At 41.3% G+C, this 15,311-nt stretch overlaps 1 protein-coding gene across 6 annotated transcripts in view; it reads left to right on the top strand.

Moving 5' to 3' along the window:
• LOC127626165 (copine-5-like) overlaps positions 1-15,311 on the top strand; it is a 193,592-nt gene that overhangs the window by 68,429 nt on the left and 109,852 nt on the right. Inside the window, exons 4-7 of one of the 6 annotated variants that reach the window (XM_052101757.1) lie at positions 4,533-4,636; positions 4,946-4,985; positions 10,905-10,919; positions 11,033-11,109. In XM_052101757.1, the coding sequence (XP_051957717.1) occupies positions 4,533-4,636; positions 4,946-4,985; positions 10,905-10,919; positions 11,033-11,109 (236 nt within the window). Of the gene's footprint in view, positions 1-4,532; positions 4,637-4,945; positions 4,995-5,248; positions 5,252-6,064; positions 6,071-10,901; positions 10,920-11,032; positions 11,110-15,311 lie in introns of all 6 variants that reach the window. The other 5 variants (XM_052101756.1, XM_052101759.1, XM_052101758.1 and 2 more) reach the window with 5 other exon arrangements.

Here is a 15,311-nt window from a genome sequence, read left to right as displayed (position 1 = left end):
TAGTTTTATGGACTAGCATTAAACAGAAAGAGTCAAAATTTTACTTTCAGCATGCAGTGAAAAATATCTTGGTGCTGAACATCTCACTACACCACTGAAACACTGGAAATTGAAATCTTAAAAATGACCTGCTTGTGACTAATCACAGACATTTTTTGTAGCAAATGGCAAGTATTTACACACATATGATTGTTGGGGATTGCAAATAGGAAGAAAGAGCGATCGAGGCATTTTAAGAATCCACATTGGGATCGTACAAATGTAGATTCGAAAATCTATATTTTTGCCCTGCCGTAGAGAGGTCCTTGAGAGAAACCGTGAATCCTGCAGGATATTTTTTGTCTCTTTCTTGCCTCATAGAACAGTCTCTGACTGCATTGAAAATATCATGGTATATCACAATACATGCATCTACGTATCAATACAATATCTTGAGAAAAAATTATCGCGATATATAGATATTTTATTGTATTGACACAGCCCCATTTTGTTCATATGTGTCCATGCGTTCAAAAACACTCCCTGCTTCGACCATTGGGGCAGTGGTTTAATATCGCTGAACACGGAGGACTTTCGACCTTCAGCTACCATTGCCAAATTCAAGTTGTCATTTTTATTTGTCTAGCGCTTTTCACAACACACATTGTTTCAAAGCAGCTTTTCAGAAAATCATGCTTTAACAGAAATTTAAACTGTAATATCTATGAAGTCTAAGAGTCATCAATGTGTAGCTTGATTAAATATGATTGTAAATTGTGTATAAAAATAAATAATTAAATAATAATTGTATTTAAAAATTCATGAAAAACTGCAGAAGTTCACATAGATGCATTGTTCCATGTTAATTGGCTAATGAAGGTTTTTGTTGGCAATTGATTGATATTCTATGTATTCCATTTCAAGAGTGTAGTCTATCAATAGACAAAGGTGATGCAGGCAGAGATCAGTAAGGGGCATCGCAGTTCAACTGGCATGTCATTTCAGTGTGGTTCGGTGGGGTCCATCCTAAATCCAAAGTTCAGGCAGTGGCATATGAAGTATCCAATATCTTACAGTTGGAGTTGTCATCAGGTCATCCTCTGAAGACCATCGTAAAAGACAGAAGTGATGTCTGGCTAGCACCGGCTGTAGTTTGTCGTCATCACTCAGTGGCATGTAGCAGTGGAGTCTTACACCAAGCATGAACGGAGCTGGATCTGGCCGGCTCTGGTAACCTTGGGATATGAATTATATGAGTTATAGATTATGAGAAATGTTTCTGGTTCCGGCAGACCTAACTAAAGCAGCCTAATTGTGAGTTGATGGATAAATTAGGTATGCCTGGCAAAATAGATGAGTCTTTAGTGTAGACTTAAACTGAGTGTGTGTGTGTGTGTCTGTGTCCCGAACAGTGTTAGGGAGGCTTTTCCACAGTTTTGGAGCCAAATAGGAAAAGGATCTACCTCCTTTTGTGTATTTTGATATTTTAGGAACTATTAATGGAATATAGCATGGTAGAAGATCACTTAAGTACTGTGGAGCTAGACCATTCAAAATTTTGTATGTAGTCAACATAATTTTAAAATGAATATTACATTTAACAGGTAGCCAATGTAACCATGATAAAATGGTGCTTATACGATCATATTTCTTGGTTCTAGTCCGCAGTATAGCTGCTGCATTTTGAACCAATTGAAGTTTATTTTTTGAACTTGCAGTTAATGAATGAATTCATTTTTTGGCGTCAGCAACAGAGAGCATGTGTCGCAACTTAGCAATATTTCTGAAGTGGAAGAATACTGTTCTACAAATATTGGAAATTGTATTTTCAAAGGACAGATTGGTATCAAATATAACACCTAAGTACTTTGCTCTAGAATACAACATAACAGTACATATATCAAGAGTCAAATGATATTTTAACCGCTTATTTTTAGAGGTTTTTGGTCCAATAATTAGTTCCTCTGTTTTATCGGAATTGAGTAGAAGGAAATTTCTGGCTATCCAATCTTTGATTTCGTTGATAAACTCTGCTAATTTGGAGAGTTGTGAAATTTCATTGGGTTTAAAAGTAATATAAAGTTGGGTATCTTTGGCATTATGGTGGAAACCTATTTCACGATTCCTGATAATATCTCTCAGGGGAAGTGTATATATAAGGAGAAAAGCAGAGGCCCTAAAACTGATCCCTGTGGCACTCCATACTTTTGTTTGATTTCTCAATTCCTTGATCACACATGCAATGTGGTAGCGGTCTGATAAATAGTACTTCAACCATGCTAATGCAATTCCACTAATGTCAAAAAAATTATCCAGCCTATTTAAGAGAATGTCCTGATCTATGGTGTCGAAAGCAGCACAAAGATCTAAAAGCACTAGAAGAGAAATGCAGCCGCGATCAGATGATAAGAGCAAGACATTTGTAACTCTGGTAAGTGCAGTCTCTGTACTGTGATGGGGCCTAAATCCTGACTGAAATTGTTCATATATACCATTTCTCTGTAGAAAATAACATAGCTGGGAGGACACTACATTTTCTAGTATCTTCGACATAAACAGGAGATTTGAAATTGATCTATATTTGGCCAATTCAAAATCAAATCAAATCAAATCACTTTATTGTCACACTAATGTGTACACAAGTGCAACAGTAGGTGAAAGTATTGTGTGCAGTTCCGAATAACATAGCAGTACCAATTACAATAAACAACATATTTACACAACACAATTACATAACAAATGTACACATACTTACACAACACAATGTACAGTAAACAATACACACAATATAAAATACATATTTCTTTTTTTTTTTTTTACAATAAAAGTAAAAAATAAGGGTAAGGGTATATAAAAAAAAATATATATATATACAGTAGTTGAATTGGGGAGAATATATTTGACAGTCCATTGTGAGATAATAGATTATAGATTAATAAAGTGCAGTGCTGATTGTTGATCGTGAGAGATCACGTGTTCAAAAGTCTGATTGCTTGGGGGAAAAAGCTATCATGTAGTCGGCTGGTGCGGGTCCTGATGCTGCGATCATTCTCCAGGATCAAGTTGTTGTAACCTCCTAACTGCCATTTTAAAGTTTCTAAGGATGTCCTGAGGAGTTAATAATATTAAGAAGAGATTCTAAATACCACCCCTGGAGTTGCGAGTTCGAAACCAGGGCATGCTGAGTGACTCAAGCCAGGTCTCCTAAGCAACAAATTGGCCCGGTTGCTAGGGAGGGTAGAGTCACATGGGGGTAACCTCCTTGTGATCACTATAATGTGGTTCGCTCTCAGTGTGGCACGTGGTGAGTTGTGCGTGTATGCCACTATGTCTCTGCGGTAACGCGCTCAACAAGCCACATGATAAGATGCGTGGATTGACATCTCAGAATTAAATCTAGCGTTTGATTATGGTGATGTGATCAAAGTGAGTTTAGAATTTCAATAAATGCTAATCCCAATATGTCATTTTCGTTATCTGTGTAAATGTTGAAGTCACCAACATGTAAAGCTGAATCTACAGTAACTACTAGATCTAATATTCTAAATCAGAATACGGCCCATGTGATCTATATACTGTAACAAAGGCAAAAAAACAACAGAGATGTTTTATTTATATCTGATGGTGTCACATTAAGCATTATTATTTCAAAAGACTTGAATTTATATCCTGTTCTCTGAGTAACACCAAAAACGTCACTGTAATTTGTAGCAACACCTCCACCTCGACCCTTCAGACGAGGCTCATGATTATAACAATAACCTGGTGGAGTAGATTCATTTAAAATTATATATTCATCTGGTTTAAGCCAGGTTTTAGTCAAGCAAAGCGCATCCAAACTGTGATCTGTAATAATTTCATTTACAAGAAGTGTTTTGGTTGAAAGAGATCTAATGTTTTGTTGCCCTACCTTTTATATGATGTTTATTTAAAAAAAAAAATCTATATTTTTTTTTCAAGTTTTACATTTATCAGATTCTTTCTAAATAATGTATTGAGTTTTGTAGTTCGGGGAACAGACACAGTTTATATATGATTCAAATTCAAAGTAAGATCAGTCTGCTTGTACTATTATTACAACTCCTCATTAGACTACATATAGACTTTTCCATTGGTATATACTGTATGTATATAGAAGGCATACATTTGTTTGTTGTCCCCATAGCTAAGTATATATGTTAATATTTAAATTATATGAAATTTTATGTACAAATTATATATCTAATTTTGGAAAAAAGGTCCTCTCATCTGCTGCCCCTGCAATGTTGAGGTTGACTGCATTTATCAAGCTCAACCATTCATCCCTCCAGGGACTAACCGGGAAAATGAAAGTTAAAACATATCAGGGTGATTATACAGATTCTATTTTTGAGAGGAGTTCTACTTTATTTCAACATATCTACAGTGTTTTGCAACCAACTTTTCCATCTCTCATTTAGTCTTCCATTACTCTGTAATTTTGTTTTTTTAAATCCAATCTTATTGATCCCTCTCTTCTTTTCTCCCTCTCTGACCCTATCTCTCCCACCACTGTCCCCTAATCCACCTTCTAGTTTGGAAGAACGGAGGTGATTGACAACACGCTAAATCCGGACTTTGTCAGGAAGTACATCCTCGATTACTTTTTTGAGGAGAAGCAGAACCTGCGCTTTGATTTGTGAGTTATTCCTTTTGATCCCTGTCTTTTGGAGTGTCACATGATTGAGTTATTCTCCATACCTCGATAGCTTTTTGTGGTAATCAACATAATGCCACTAATGCTTTTGACTGAGCTTAATTTATTGTACCCGGAATATTCCTTTTAATTGAGAGGCTATATATACTGTGTGTGTGTTGAGCATGTTCTGTGACAATTATACTATTTTTTGTCTTTTGTGGCTTATCTTTTAATTAGCTACTAATTTCGCTATTCCCACACAAAGCCAGTAGGTTAAAGATTTTTGTTCTTTTTTTTTCTTGTATTCAGATATGATGTCGACTCTAAAAGTCCCGACCTTTCCAAACACGTAAGTAGTGTCCTAATGTGACTTTGAAAATCGATTTCTTTGAAAAGTATCCAAATATATTTAAACATTTATTTACCCCTGTAAGGGTAGTCATTTTAAAGTCATAATGCATTGTTGATTGCAGTATATTTAACTGATAAATGTTAAATTGCCTTAGAAATCAATTTATCTTTCTTTCAGTTGGATCCACTATTGAGCAGGCACGTGTACACACAGACATCAAAGGGGGCTTGAGCACCTGCCCTTTTTCTTCCTTGAGAGAGAAAGTGCCCTTTTTTCTGGGGTGCATTTTTAATTATACCATGTATGGCCATGATATATTACCTTAGCTAAACTTGTGTGAAAACTAATACATTTCACTGTATATATGCAAAAATCTGTTATAATAATAATAATGTGTGACCAAAATAAAGGAATCTATTCTATTCTTTAGCTAACTTATTACAATAGCTAGTTGTACTTAATGGAGACACTACAGGTGAATACAGTAAAATGTGTGTCTAATAATGTCATCACAATCGGCACATTGATATGCTAATTAGGAATTAACTAATTAAAATATGCTAATTTGCATACATTTGACAAGGCACTGCAGGTGAATAGAATAAACAAAATAACTAAAGCATATCACCCATAAAGCATATGATGTAATCCAGTAACAACAAAAGAATTAAAATGATTTATTGCCTTGTGCAAAATAAAAAAAATTATTAGTGAAACTATGTCCCTCTCCTTGGTACAGTCATTTATTTTAAATATATTGTGTCATAGTTTCCTTTGCTGTTAACTGCAATTGTGATAAACCTAGTGAATAATAAAGAAGACCATGGTCTCTGTGTGAACTAATTATTTTGTGGTGAAATACATCAAAAAGAAGGTCCTTCCTCAGGGGAATCTGTTGAGTATGAAACAATTGCGTGAGTGTGAGGAAATTAAAATAAATGGGTAAGGAAGTCAGAGTTGTGCTAATATATTTAATGTTTTGTTTAAAAAAATGTAAATAAACAATTATGAGAAGTGCCCTTTTTCCCACTTGAGCCCCTGCCCCCCAAAATGTCTGTGCACGTCCTGCTATTGAGGTGGATGTAGAATTTACCACCATTGACCTCATGTGTAATTGTATAAAACTACTTTTGTTACTGCTTTTTGAATCCACATTTAAAACCAATTGGATAGGGTTTTTTTTAATTATGAAAATAACGTCTAGGTTACTGTTGTAACCTCCTTTCCCTGAAGGAGGGAACGAGATGTGGGGGGGAAGTAAAGAGTGGCGAAATACATCAAAAAGAAGGTCCTTCCTCAGGGGAATTGGCGGTTGGAGGTGCTGTCGCGAGAAGCATGAGATCCGATAACCAAGTCTGTGTGGACATGGGTTTTCAGGCCACACATGGAAATAGCATGGTGGTAGATCCTACCTGCTGCGAGGGAGGAGTTACTACAAACACGGTGACCGGGGAGCAGTGGGGACTGCCCAAGGGAGACGCAGGTCTACCTGCAGGGGGACTGTACCGCAGAAAATACACACAGGAGGATTAATCCACAAGGGTCCATCCTGTGGAGCACCTATTCCAGTACAGAGTAATTTTAGTACCCATAGTGGGTCTGGTCTGGGAATTCCTCTGCTGAATTTGCGGACCAGAGGGCTAGGTAGGAAGAACATCCAGGGAGCTGCGAGATGAGTGGACTCTTCTGGGCGAAAAGAGCGCACGTGATCACCACAGTGCAGGGGAAAGGGGCTACGTACAAGTGGAACACCTGGTCACACATTCCGAATTCCCGAGTTCTATGTGCTCGGACCCGAGAGAACACTGAATGAGACCGACTCAACCCTGAGATTGTAATATCTCTTAAATGTATTGGGTGTTGCCCAGCCCGCTGCTCTGCAAATGTCTGCCAGGGAGATGCCGTTGGCCAGTGCCCACGAGGATGCCACACTTCTCGTCGAGTGTGCTCGAACCCGTAAGGGGGCGGGCATGGCCTGGGTGTGATAGGCCAAAGCGATGGCATCGACGACCTAATGGGAAAGTCTCTGTTTGGAGACAGCGTTCCCTTTCCGCTGTCCACCAAAGCTGACAAAGAGCTGCTCAGAACATCTAAAGCTCTGTACGCGGTCCACATAGGTACACAAAGCACGCACCCGACACAGCAACGAAAAGGCTGGGTCTGCCTCCTCCTGGGGCAGCGCTTGCAGGTTCACTACCTGGTCCCTGAAGGAGGACGTAGGAACCTTGGCACGTAGCCCAGTCGTGGTCTTAGGACGACATGGGTGTCTGCCTGACCGAACTCCAGGCAAGTGTTGCTGACAGACAACGCTTACAGGTCCCCAACCCTCTTGATGGAAGCAAGCACGATCAGGAGGGCTGTCTTCAAGGAGTAGGCTTTGAGCTCGACTGATTTTAGTGCTCGAAGGGGGGTCTCTGAAGGCCTGAAAGGACCACGGATTGATCCCATGAGGGGCCTGGGAGGGTTTAGCCTCTGGGCGCCTCTAAGGAAACTGATAATCAGATCGTGCTTCCCTAGGGACTTACCGTCAACTGTGTCATGGTGAGCCGATATGGCACTACATAAACCTTCAAGGTGGAGGGTGGACAGCCTCCCCTCCAGCATCTCTTTCAGAAACGAGAGCACTAACCTGACTGTGCATCTCTGTGAGTCTTCAGATAGGGAAGAACACCAATTTGCAAACAAGCGCCACTTCAGGGCGTGAAGTTGCCTGGTACAGGGAGCTCTGGCTTGGTTGATTGTGTCTACAACAGCAGGTGGATGGCCACTTAGATCTTCCACATACCATCCAGAGGCCATACATGGAGGTTCCAGAGGTCTGGGTGCGGATGCCAGAGGGTGCCCCGTCCCTGAGAAAGAAGGTCCTTCCTCAGGGAAATTCACCAGGGAGGTGCTGTCGTGAGGAGCGTGAGATCCGAGAACCAAGTCTGTGTGGGCCAATAGGGGGCCACGCTGTCGCGAGGAGTGTGAGATCCGAGAACCAAGTCTGGGTTGGCCAATATGGGGCCACCAGAATGACTTGTTCCTCATCCTCCCTGACTCCTAGGGAGTACCAGAGCAGGCATTGGGAGGTCTATTGGGAAGCGAACAGGTCTACCTGCTCCCAAATCAGCAGGACAGTTTGGGGGTGGAGCATCCCCTCTCTACTGAGCGTGTCTTGTCGCAACAGTGCGTCCGCTGCTGTGTTGCCCAGGATGTAAATGGCATGCAAAGACCTGAGTCGCTGCTAGCTCCAAAGGAGCACACACTGCCTTGGCGATTTATGTATGCTATCGTAGTGGTACTGTCTGAGCGAATCAAGACATGCTTGCCCCGTAATAGCGGGAGAAACCTCCGCAGGGGAAGGATTACATCCAGCAACTCTAGACAGTTGATGTGCCATCCCAGCCAGGGCCCCGTCCAGGAGCTGGCGGCTGCGTGACTGTTGCACACAGTGCCGCAACTCTGTTTGGAGGTATGTCCATGGGTTGAAAGTCTGGCGGCAGGCAGGGGTGATGAACACACGTTACGTGCCGCAGCACCATGCCAATCTCATATGTCTCATATGCATCAACTCCTGTGACGTGACCGCCGCAGAGGATGCCATATGAACCACTGTGCCTGGCTTGAATAAGGTGAGGCATTTCAGTACTGACTGCGTGCTCATTGGTGAGGTGCGCTGTCATTGAGACGGAGTCTAACTCAAACCAGGCAAGCTTGCTCTTTTCCCAGTTGACCTGAAGCCCTAGACGGCTGAGGTGCCTGAGCACCTGGTCCCTGTGGGCGCACAGTGACTCTCGAGAGTGGGCTAGGATGAGCCAGTCATTGAGTATGAGGGGCACTAAGGGGACAATCGTTTTTGACGTACCCGGCGAGGCTTCGCAGCAGGGTGGAGCAGGTAGTGTGGCAGAGTGGTCTACTAACCAGCTCCGGAGCAAACATCTCGTTCCCTGGGTTGTCCGTCTCGGGAACGCTTGGGAGCCTTCCGGGTCCTTGAGGACATTCGGGAGACTTCGTGCGCTTCCTGTGGCGCACTCGACGCTGGGGCTGAGAGTTGTGCTCAGGTTGACGGTAGACAAAGCTCGCACCTGGCGGAGCTGCCTGGTGTTTGGAAGCCGCAGGAGGACGCCCTCGGTAAGCAGACAGAGCACGGCCCGCGGCGGGGCATGATGTGGGAAATGGCCTCCGTCTGTTTTTTCACCGCCAAGAACTGCCAAATAGACCGAGCTGGGAGACGGGGGCGTTGAGAAAGCGAGCTTTTCAGCCATAGGTGACGTTCCTGGACCACGATGGTGGCCATCGCCTGCCCGAGTGTCCGTCCTGTGACCGTCGTGGCCTAGAGGGCGAGGTCTGTGGCAGAGCGCAGTTCCTGAAACACGTCAGGGTCAGGACTAGGAACCGCTGTGCCTGGCTTGAATGAGGTGAGGCATTTCAGTACCGACTGCACGCTCGTTGGTGAGGTGCACTGTCATTGAGACTGAGTCTAACTCCATGCCAAGAAAAGAGATGTTCTAAACCGGGGCGAGCTTGCTCTTTTCCCAGTTGACCTGAAGCCCTAGACGTCTGAGGTGCCTGAGCACCTGGTCCCTGTGGGCACACAGTGACTCTCGAGAGTGGGCTAGGATGAGCCTGTCGTTGAGGTAATTGAGTATGCGGATGCCCACTTCCCTTAGCGGAGCAAGGGCTGCCCCTGCGACCTTCGTGAAGACGTGAGGGGACAGGGACATGGCGAAGGGGACCTTGTACTGATGCGCCTTGCCGTCAAATGTAAACTGTAGGGAAAGGAAATGCAAACTGTCGAGGCAAGATAGAGACGTGGAAGTATGTGTCCTTCAGTTCTACCACTGCACAGTTGAAAATCATAGGAATATGGCGAATGAGGGACCAGCTTTGACTACCTCCAGCATCTCGACCAGGTTCAGCCATAGGCGATGTTCCTGGACAACGAGGATGGCTATCGCATGCCCGAGTGTCCGTCCTGTGACCTTCGTGGCCTGGAGGGCGAGGTCAGTGGCAGGGTCAGGACTACCCAATTGCAGATCTTTGAGTGCCTTGGCCTGGTAAACCTGCAGGAGGGCCATGGCATGCAGGGCGGAGGTGGCCTGTCCAGTGGCGCTGTAGGCTTTGCCGGTCAGTGACGAGGTCAGAGAATTACACAGGGGCGGAAGGGTATCTTTACAAAGACGCGTCCTGAAAAGGACGTTCAACGCCAGCTGTGTATTGCTCTTCTAGAGAAAATAAACTCTCTTACAAATACTCTTTTAGCAGCGCTGTCAAAGCCCCCAAGGGCAAAGCTGCACTGCCGTGCAGAGAAGGAGAATGCCGCTGATATGCGCCGTAGATCCAACAGCATACACTCTGCAGAGGTGAGTGGAACAGTGAGTGATCTCAGCTCACTGATCACACAACCACTTGGCTCTGAAGAAGAAATCTGAATGAACAGATGCATGCTTCCCTCCCTTTATACCCGTATGTTCGGGGCAGTGACAGGCAAATTCTGTCTGCCAAATTCTCATTGGCTTTTTCTCAAGTTCAGAGGTAACTGAGGCCTTCAATAAAGTCCCCAAGTGTCGCTTGACTCGACAAAATGTTGAAGTGAGCAACAGACGGAGAACTATTGTTATATAAACACTGAATACAATTTCTGTCTGATGACATGTGGAAACAAAAAGTGAAACAATCCACAAAAGAAAATCAATGATCATGTAATATATTTGGATATTTTTATTTACAAGTTCGCCATATTCCTATGATTTTCATCACATCTCATTAATGCATGCAGTGCATTCACGTAGATGCCACTAATGAAAGCTCTCTTACTCCCTTCCTCAAAAGCATCTGTTCTGTCATCTGTGTGGCGTATAATGTATTTGTGTCTTGTGCTTTCTGTTACTTGCTGTGCTCTGTTGTGCATATGGTTGCCCTCCTTACCAGAAGCCCCTTGAACTATACGTATGTCTTTGCCTTTCAATTCATTTTATAACAAGATAGCTCAATGGTGGGATTTGTAGAACATGAAAAACTCTAACCACCTTTTGTACTTGATTCTTGCCTGACCAATCTAGGACTTTCTTGGCCAGATGTTCTGTACTCTGGGTGAGATTGTGGGGTCACCAGCTAGCCGACTTGAGAAACCACTTGGGTGAGTAGAATCTAAATAAAAGTTGGCACCTGCTGAATTTTAAAATGATAAAGCTCTGTTGGCTAGTTTTCAGTGTCCAAAATGAATCTATTTGCCATATATGCCAAATGTTGGTAACTATTTCTTACTGACCATAAAACGTGTATTTTGCATCTTTTATTCTAATATTTTTTTTCCTATGATAACTGAAGTTTTACCCTTTCATATTTGAGAACAGTTCAGATCATTGTACATCATATACGAGAAGAGCCAGTCTCTGTCTCTTGGTGAAACTGAAGCTGTCACACAAATTTGTTATGGTTCTCTTAATGCAATGAATATTTAATGTATATGAACCTAGATAATATTTTGATTTCCACTAAGCTTAAAGATGCAAGTAGTTACAATTTCCAAGGATCCCAAGCAACTGATGAACCGGGGTGGGGCTATATGTCTAAAAAAAAATATTTTCTCTGAAATGACATAATTTTTTTTATTATTATTGTATATTCAAAATGTTTAATGAAATAAAAATGTTCACCAAATTAACACAAAGAAGAATGGTATGTAGTTTGTTATATAATAAATAGAATTGGTATGCACCAATGCAACAATACAGTATAAAAAAGCAATGTTTATCTTTATATATATTTTTACAAAACAGGGAGTGCAAAAAGTACAACATCACTTATATCTTGGAACCTTGCTAAATATTACTTTCCAGTCAAGTTTATTATTATAATGTAATGCTGAATTAGAATTATTATTTTTGAGGGTTTGTTTATATAGTATTAAAATGCGTATTTCTGTTGTATTGACTTCACCTTCACCTGGGGCTTTTATTTTGGCAGAAAAATGAGAGTGCACTGCAGTGTCAGTTTGTATTTCAGTAATTACAATGCTCCTCATTACAAATTTGGTGAAACGTCATCACCGCCTCCATTTCTGTGACACTGTGTCGCGTTTTTAGATTTGTATAAATCTAATCATCAAAAATGTTTGGAATTGGCAAATGTGTGAACCTGCATCAATTTGCCTTTACCATGAACGTGAACCGAACTGCAACCACAAAAAGCCGCATATCCGCAGGACTCTGACGCAAGTGGCCCTAAGCAATTGTGTGGTTTATGCGCTACTGAGAAGATGCTCAAGTTGCAACAGATGTTTTTGTAGTAGGTGATCTGTATGTCATCTATCATGTTGCAGATCCAAGGGTCACAAAGAGTGTTTTGCGCCCGCTGATTGTGTTGTTTATATGCATGCACTGTCTGTACTATTCCAGCTCCCAATTCACTAAAAACTATGAAAATTAGGTAACGGTGCAAATATGCTCAAAGATTTTATGCTGAATGCAATTTGCACAATTCTATAGTTTGCAGGTCACTTATGAGAACTGGGTTAAGGTTGATTTAGCAAACCACTGCAATCTGGCATATCTTGCTGGGAATGTACAGCACTGTTCCACTACTGTGAACCAGCCACCTGAGTCAGTTCTTTAAAATGGCAAAATTACACTCGACTACATCACCCGTGTGGATATATTCTCAGTTGTAACTCTCTTCTCCATCATTTGATATTTTTTTTTATGAATTACTGCTGCCATTATCAATAGCAAATGTACACAAACATCTCTTTGTAATAAAATCCTCTTTAACGCATGCTTTTTGTGGGTCATATTAGCGGAATGACAATTGAATCAGGCAAAAGTGGCGCAACTGTGAATATACCATTTGCAAAAATTCTGTGTTATTTTCTCACCAAAGCCCATTTTTACTTGCCTTTGATGGTTGGAAAATGCTCATTTTGGACCCTGCTTGTTTCACTTGGCTGTTTCAGAGTTGGCAAAGGACTTGGTAGCATAAACATTCATTTGTGGCCTGTTTCTTTCTTTTTTTTTTAAAGCATTGTTAGTATTTTTGTTTTCCTGACACTGGTCCTGGTAATGCCAGTCAGTCCAGATTGAGTCTGATGATGGAGCACAATATTTCTGGCTGCGAACCTCTAATTAGAGAGGCACCATGATTTCAACAGATTTCAAGGCTTAGCTGCTGATCCTCATTAGGTATACCCATGAGATATGTGTAAACTTGTCAGAGGATGCTTTTCTTGTAGATATGTTGACACATGCGATTTTTCCCACTCCCCATAAGTTTTTGTGCTTCATTATGTCTTGTGATAGAAGAATCATGTACTGTATTTATAAAGTCCCAATGCAGACAGAACTTTTAATGTAAGTTATAATTAGTCGAAAAATGTAGTACAGTAACTCACACACTATTATTTAGTATCAAGATCGTATTTTTGAGTTGGGAAATACATTCACATGAGCTCTTTGTTAATGCAAAATGATGATATTATTCGGAAAATTGCCCCGGATCTTGATTCAAGGCTTTCATACATGTAACACACACTTGTATCTCCCTATAGACCCCCGTTCTCCCTACTATTGGGGTGTGATGATGCTTAAGGCATGTATTGTAATAGTGTTTGCTATTGATTCATACCATTTTCTTTGGGGAATATCTCAAAGTCCAGGGAACACAGGCTAAATTGCCACCTTTAGGCTTATAGTCCATCTAATAAACTGAAAGTGTTAACAGAGTCTACTTTGGAGGCACTATGAGCATCTGTTAGTTACTCTAAGGCTATTCACTGTCAGCAAATGTGTTTCCATCACATCCACAAGAAATCCAGTTTTCCCTGCTGCCATTGTCATGTGCAAGCTGCATTAAGTCTTTATTCCCCTGTAGGCATCAGAAGACATGCAAACCGCAGGAAACCCTTTTGACTTTGAAGAAAAAGGTCTAAAATCAGTAAACCTGAAACTTTTGTGTCTGGCTAGCCTGCCCAGAATAAAATACAGGCGCTATGGATGCTCTTGTAAAGAAGACCTATTAAGAATACTGCAAATGACACTTTCCATGAACAGGGTACAATTTGGTGTTCCATTACTTGCGTTAAAGCAATTGAAGCATAAATTAAAAAAAAAAACAATTGGAGTGAGAACTATTAGAAAATTATTATACAACAAAAACATTTAATGAAGCATGAAAAGTATATAGTTTCTAGTTATCGATAAACTAAATTTGATTTGATTTTTCCATGAATTATAAAACAATATTGTATGATCATCTTTTCTTCTTATAATCATTTTGGTATGATTCAATGGTTGAGACCAGGGCTGGGCAATAATATTATATTGATGTTTAGAAACAAAGTCCTTTGTCATTGATAGTCTGAACGATGGTTGATGATCAGATGTGTGCTGCTAAATAAACTCAAGCAGTTCGGCAAAGTTATAAACACATCTAACTAACTGAACTGAGTAATTAAATCAGCTGGCCATTAGCTGGCTAGCAGCTACATATAGTGCATCAATTGGGACACATCTATAGCCCTACTGTCATATAAACCAGTAATGGCACCTAGCTATTCCAATCTAAGCTGTCCAATCCTTGTACTTCCTGCAGAATTTCAGTCTGTCCTTGATGTTTTTCTTGGAGAGAAGTGGCTTTTTTGCTGCCCTTCTTGACACCAGGCCATTGTCCAAAAGTCTTCGCCTCACTGTGCGTGCAGATGCACTCACACCATCCTGCTGCCAATATTTAGCAAGCTCTGCACTGGTGGTGACAAGATTCCATAGCTGACTCCTCAGGAGGAGACTGTCCTGGCGCTTGCTGGACACTCTGGGACGTCCTGAAGCCTGCTCTTCTTCTCTGCAGTTGAACCTCTATCCTTTAAGTTCTTGATGATCCAGTAAATAGTTCTTTCAGGTGCAATATTCTTTGCAGCAATTTCCTTGCATGTGAGGCCATTTTGATGCAAAGCGATGATGGCTGCACGTCTTTCTTTAGAGGTAACCATTGCTAACAAGAACACAATGATTGGAAGCACTTCTTCCCTCCTTCTATAGCAAACGGTCTGCTCTTATAATCCAATCAGAATGATAGAGTAATTTCACCTGACTAGTACTCATTCACACTTTCCCAGGTGCTGCTGGTATGATTAGTGAAATAATGTTTGCTGGTCATTTTGTGCCAGGACCAAAAAAACTGCGAAATTTGGGTTTTTGTGATATAGTTAATTTTTTTGGGCCAATGAAGCTTTTTGCAATGATTTAAAATTAATCTGATCACACTGCACAATAATCTAGTAAAGATGTGAATCAACACCACAGCAACTGAAACAGAAAAATTTGCGAAACACAACATTTATGTCACTGC

This window comes from Xyrauchen texanus, chromosome 32 (assembly GCF_025860055.1).
Source record: "Xyrauchen texanus isolate HMW12.3.18 chromosome 32, RBS_HiC_50CHRs, whole genome shotgun sequence".
Taxonomy (NCBI): domain Eukaryota; kingdom Metazoa; phylum Chordata; class Actinopteri; order Cypriniformes; family Catostomidae; genus Xyrauchen; species Xyrauchen texanus.
This window is presented reverse-complemented; position numbering and strand designations above follow the sequence as displayed.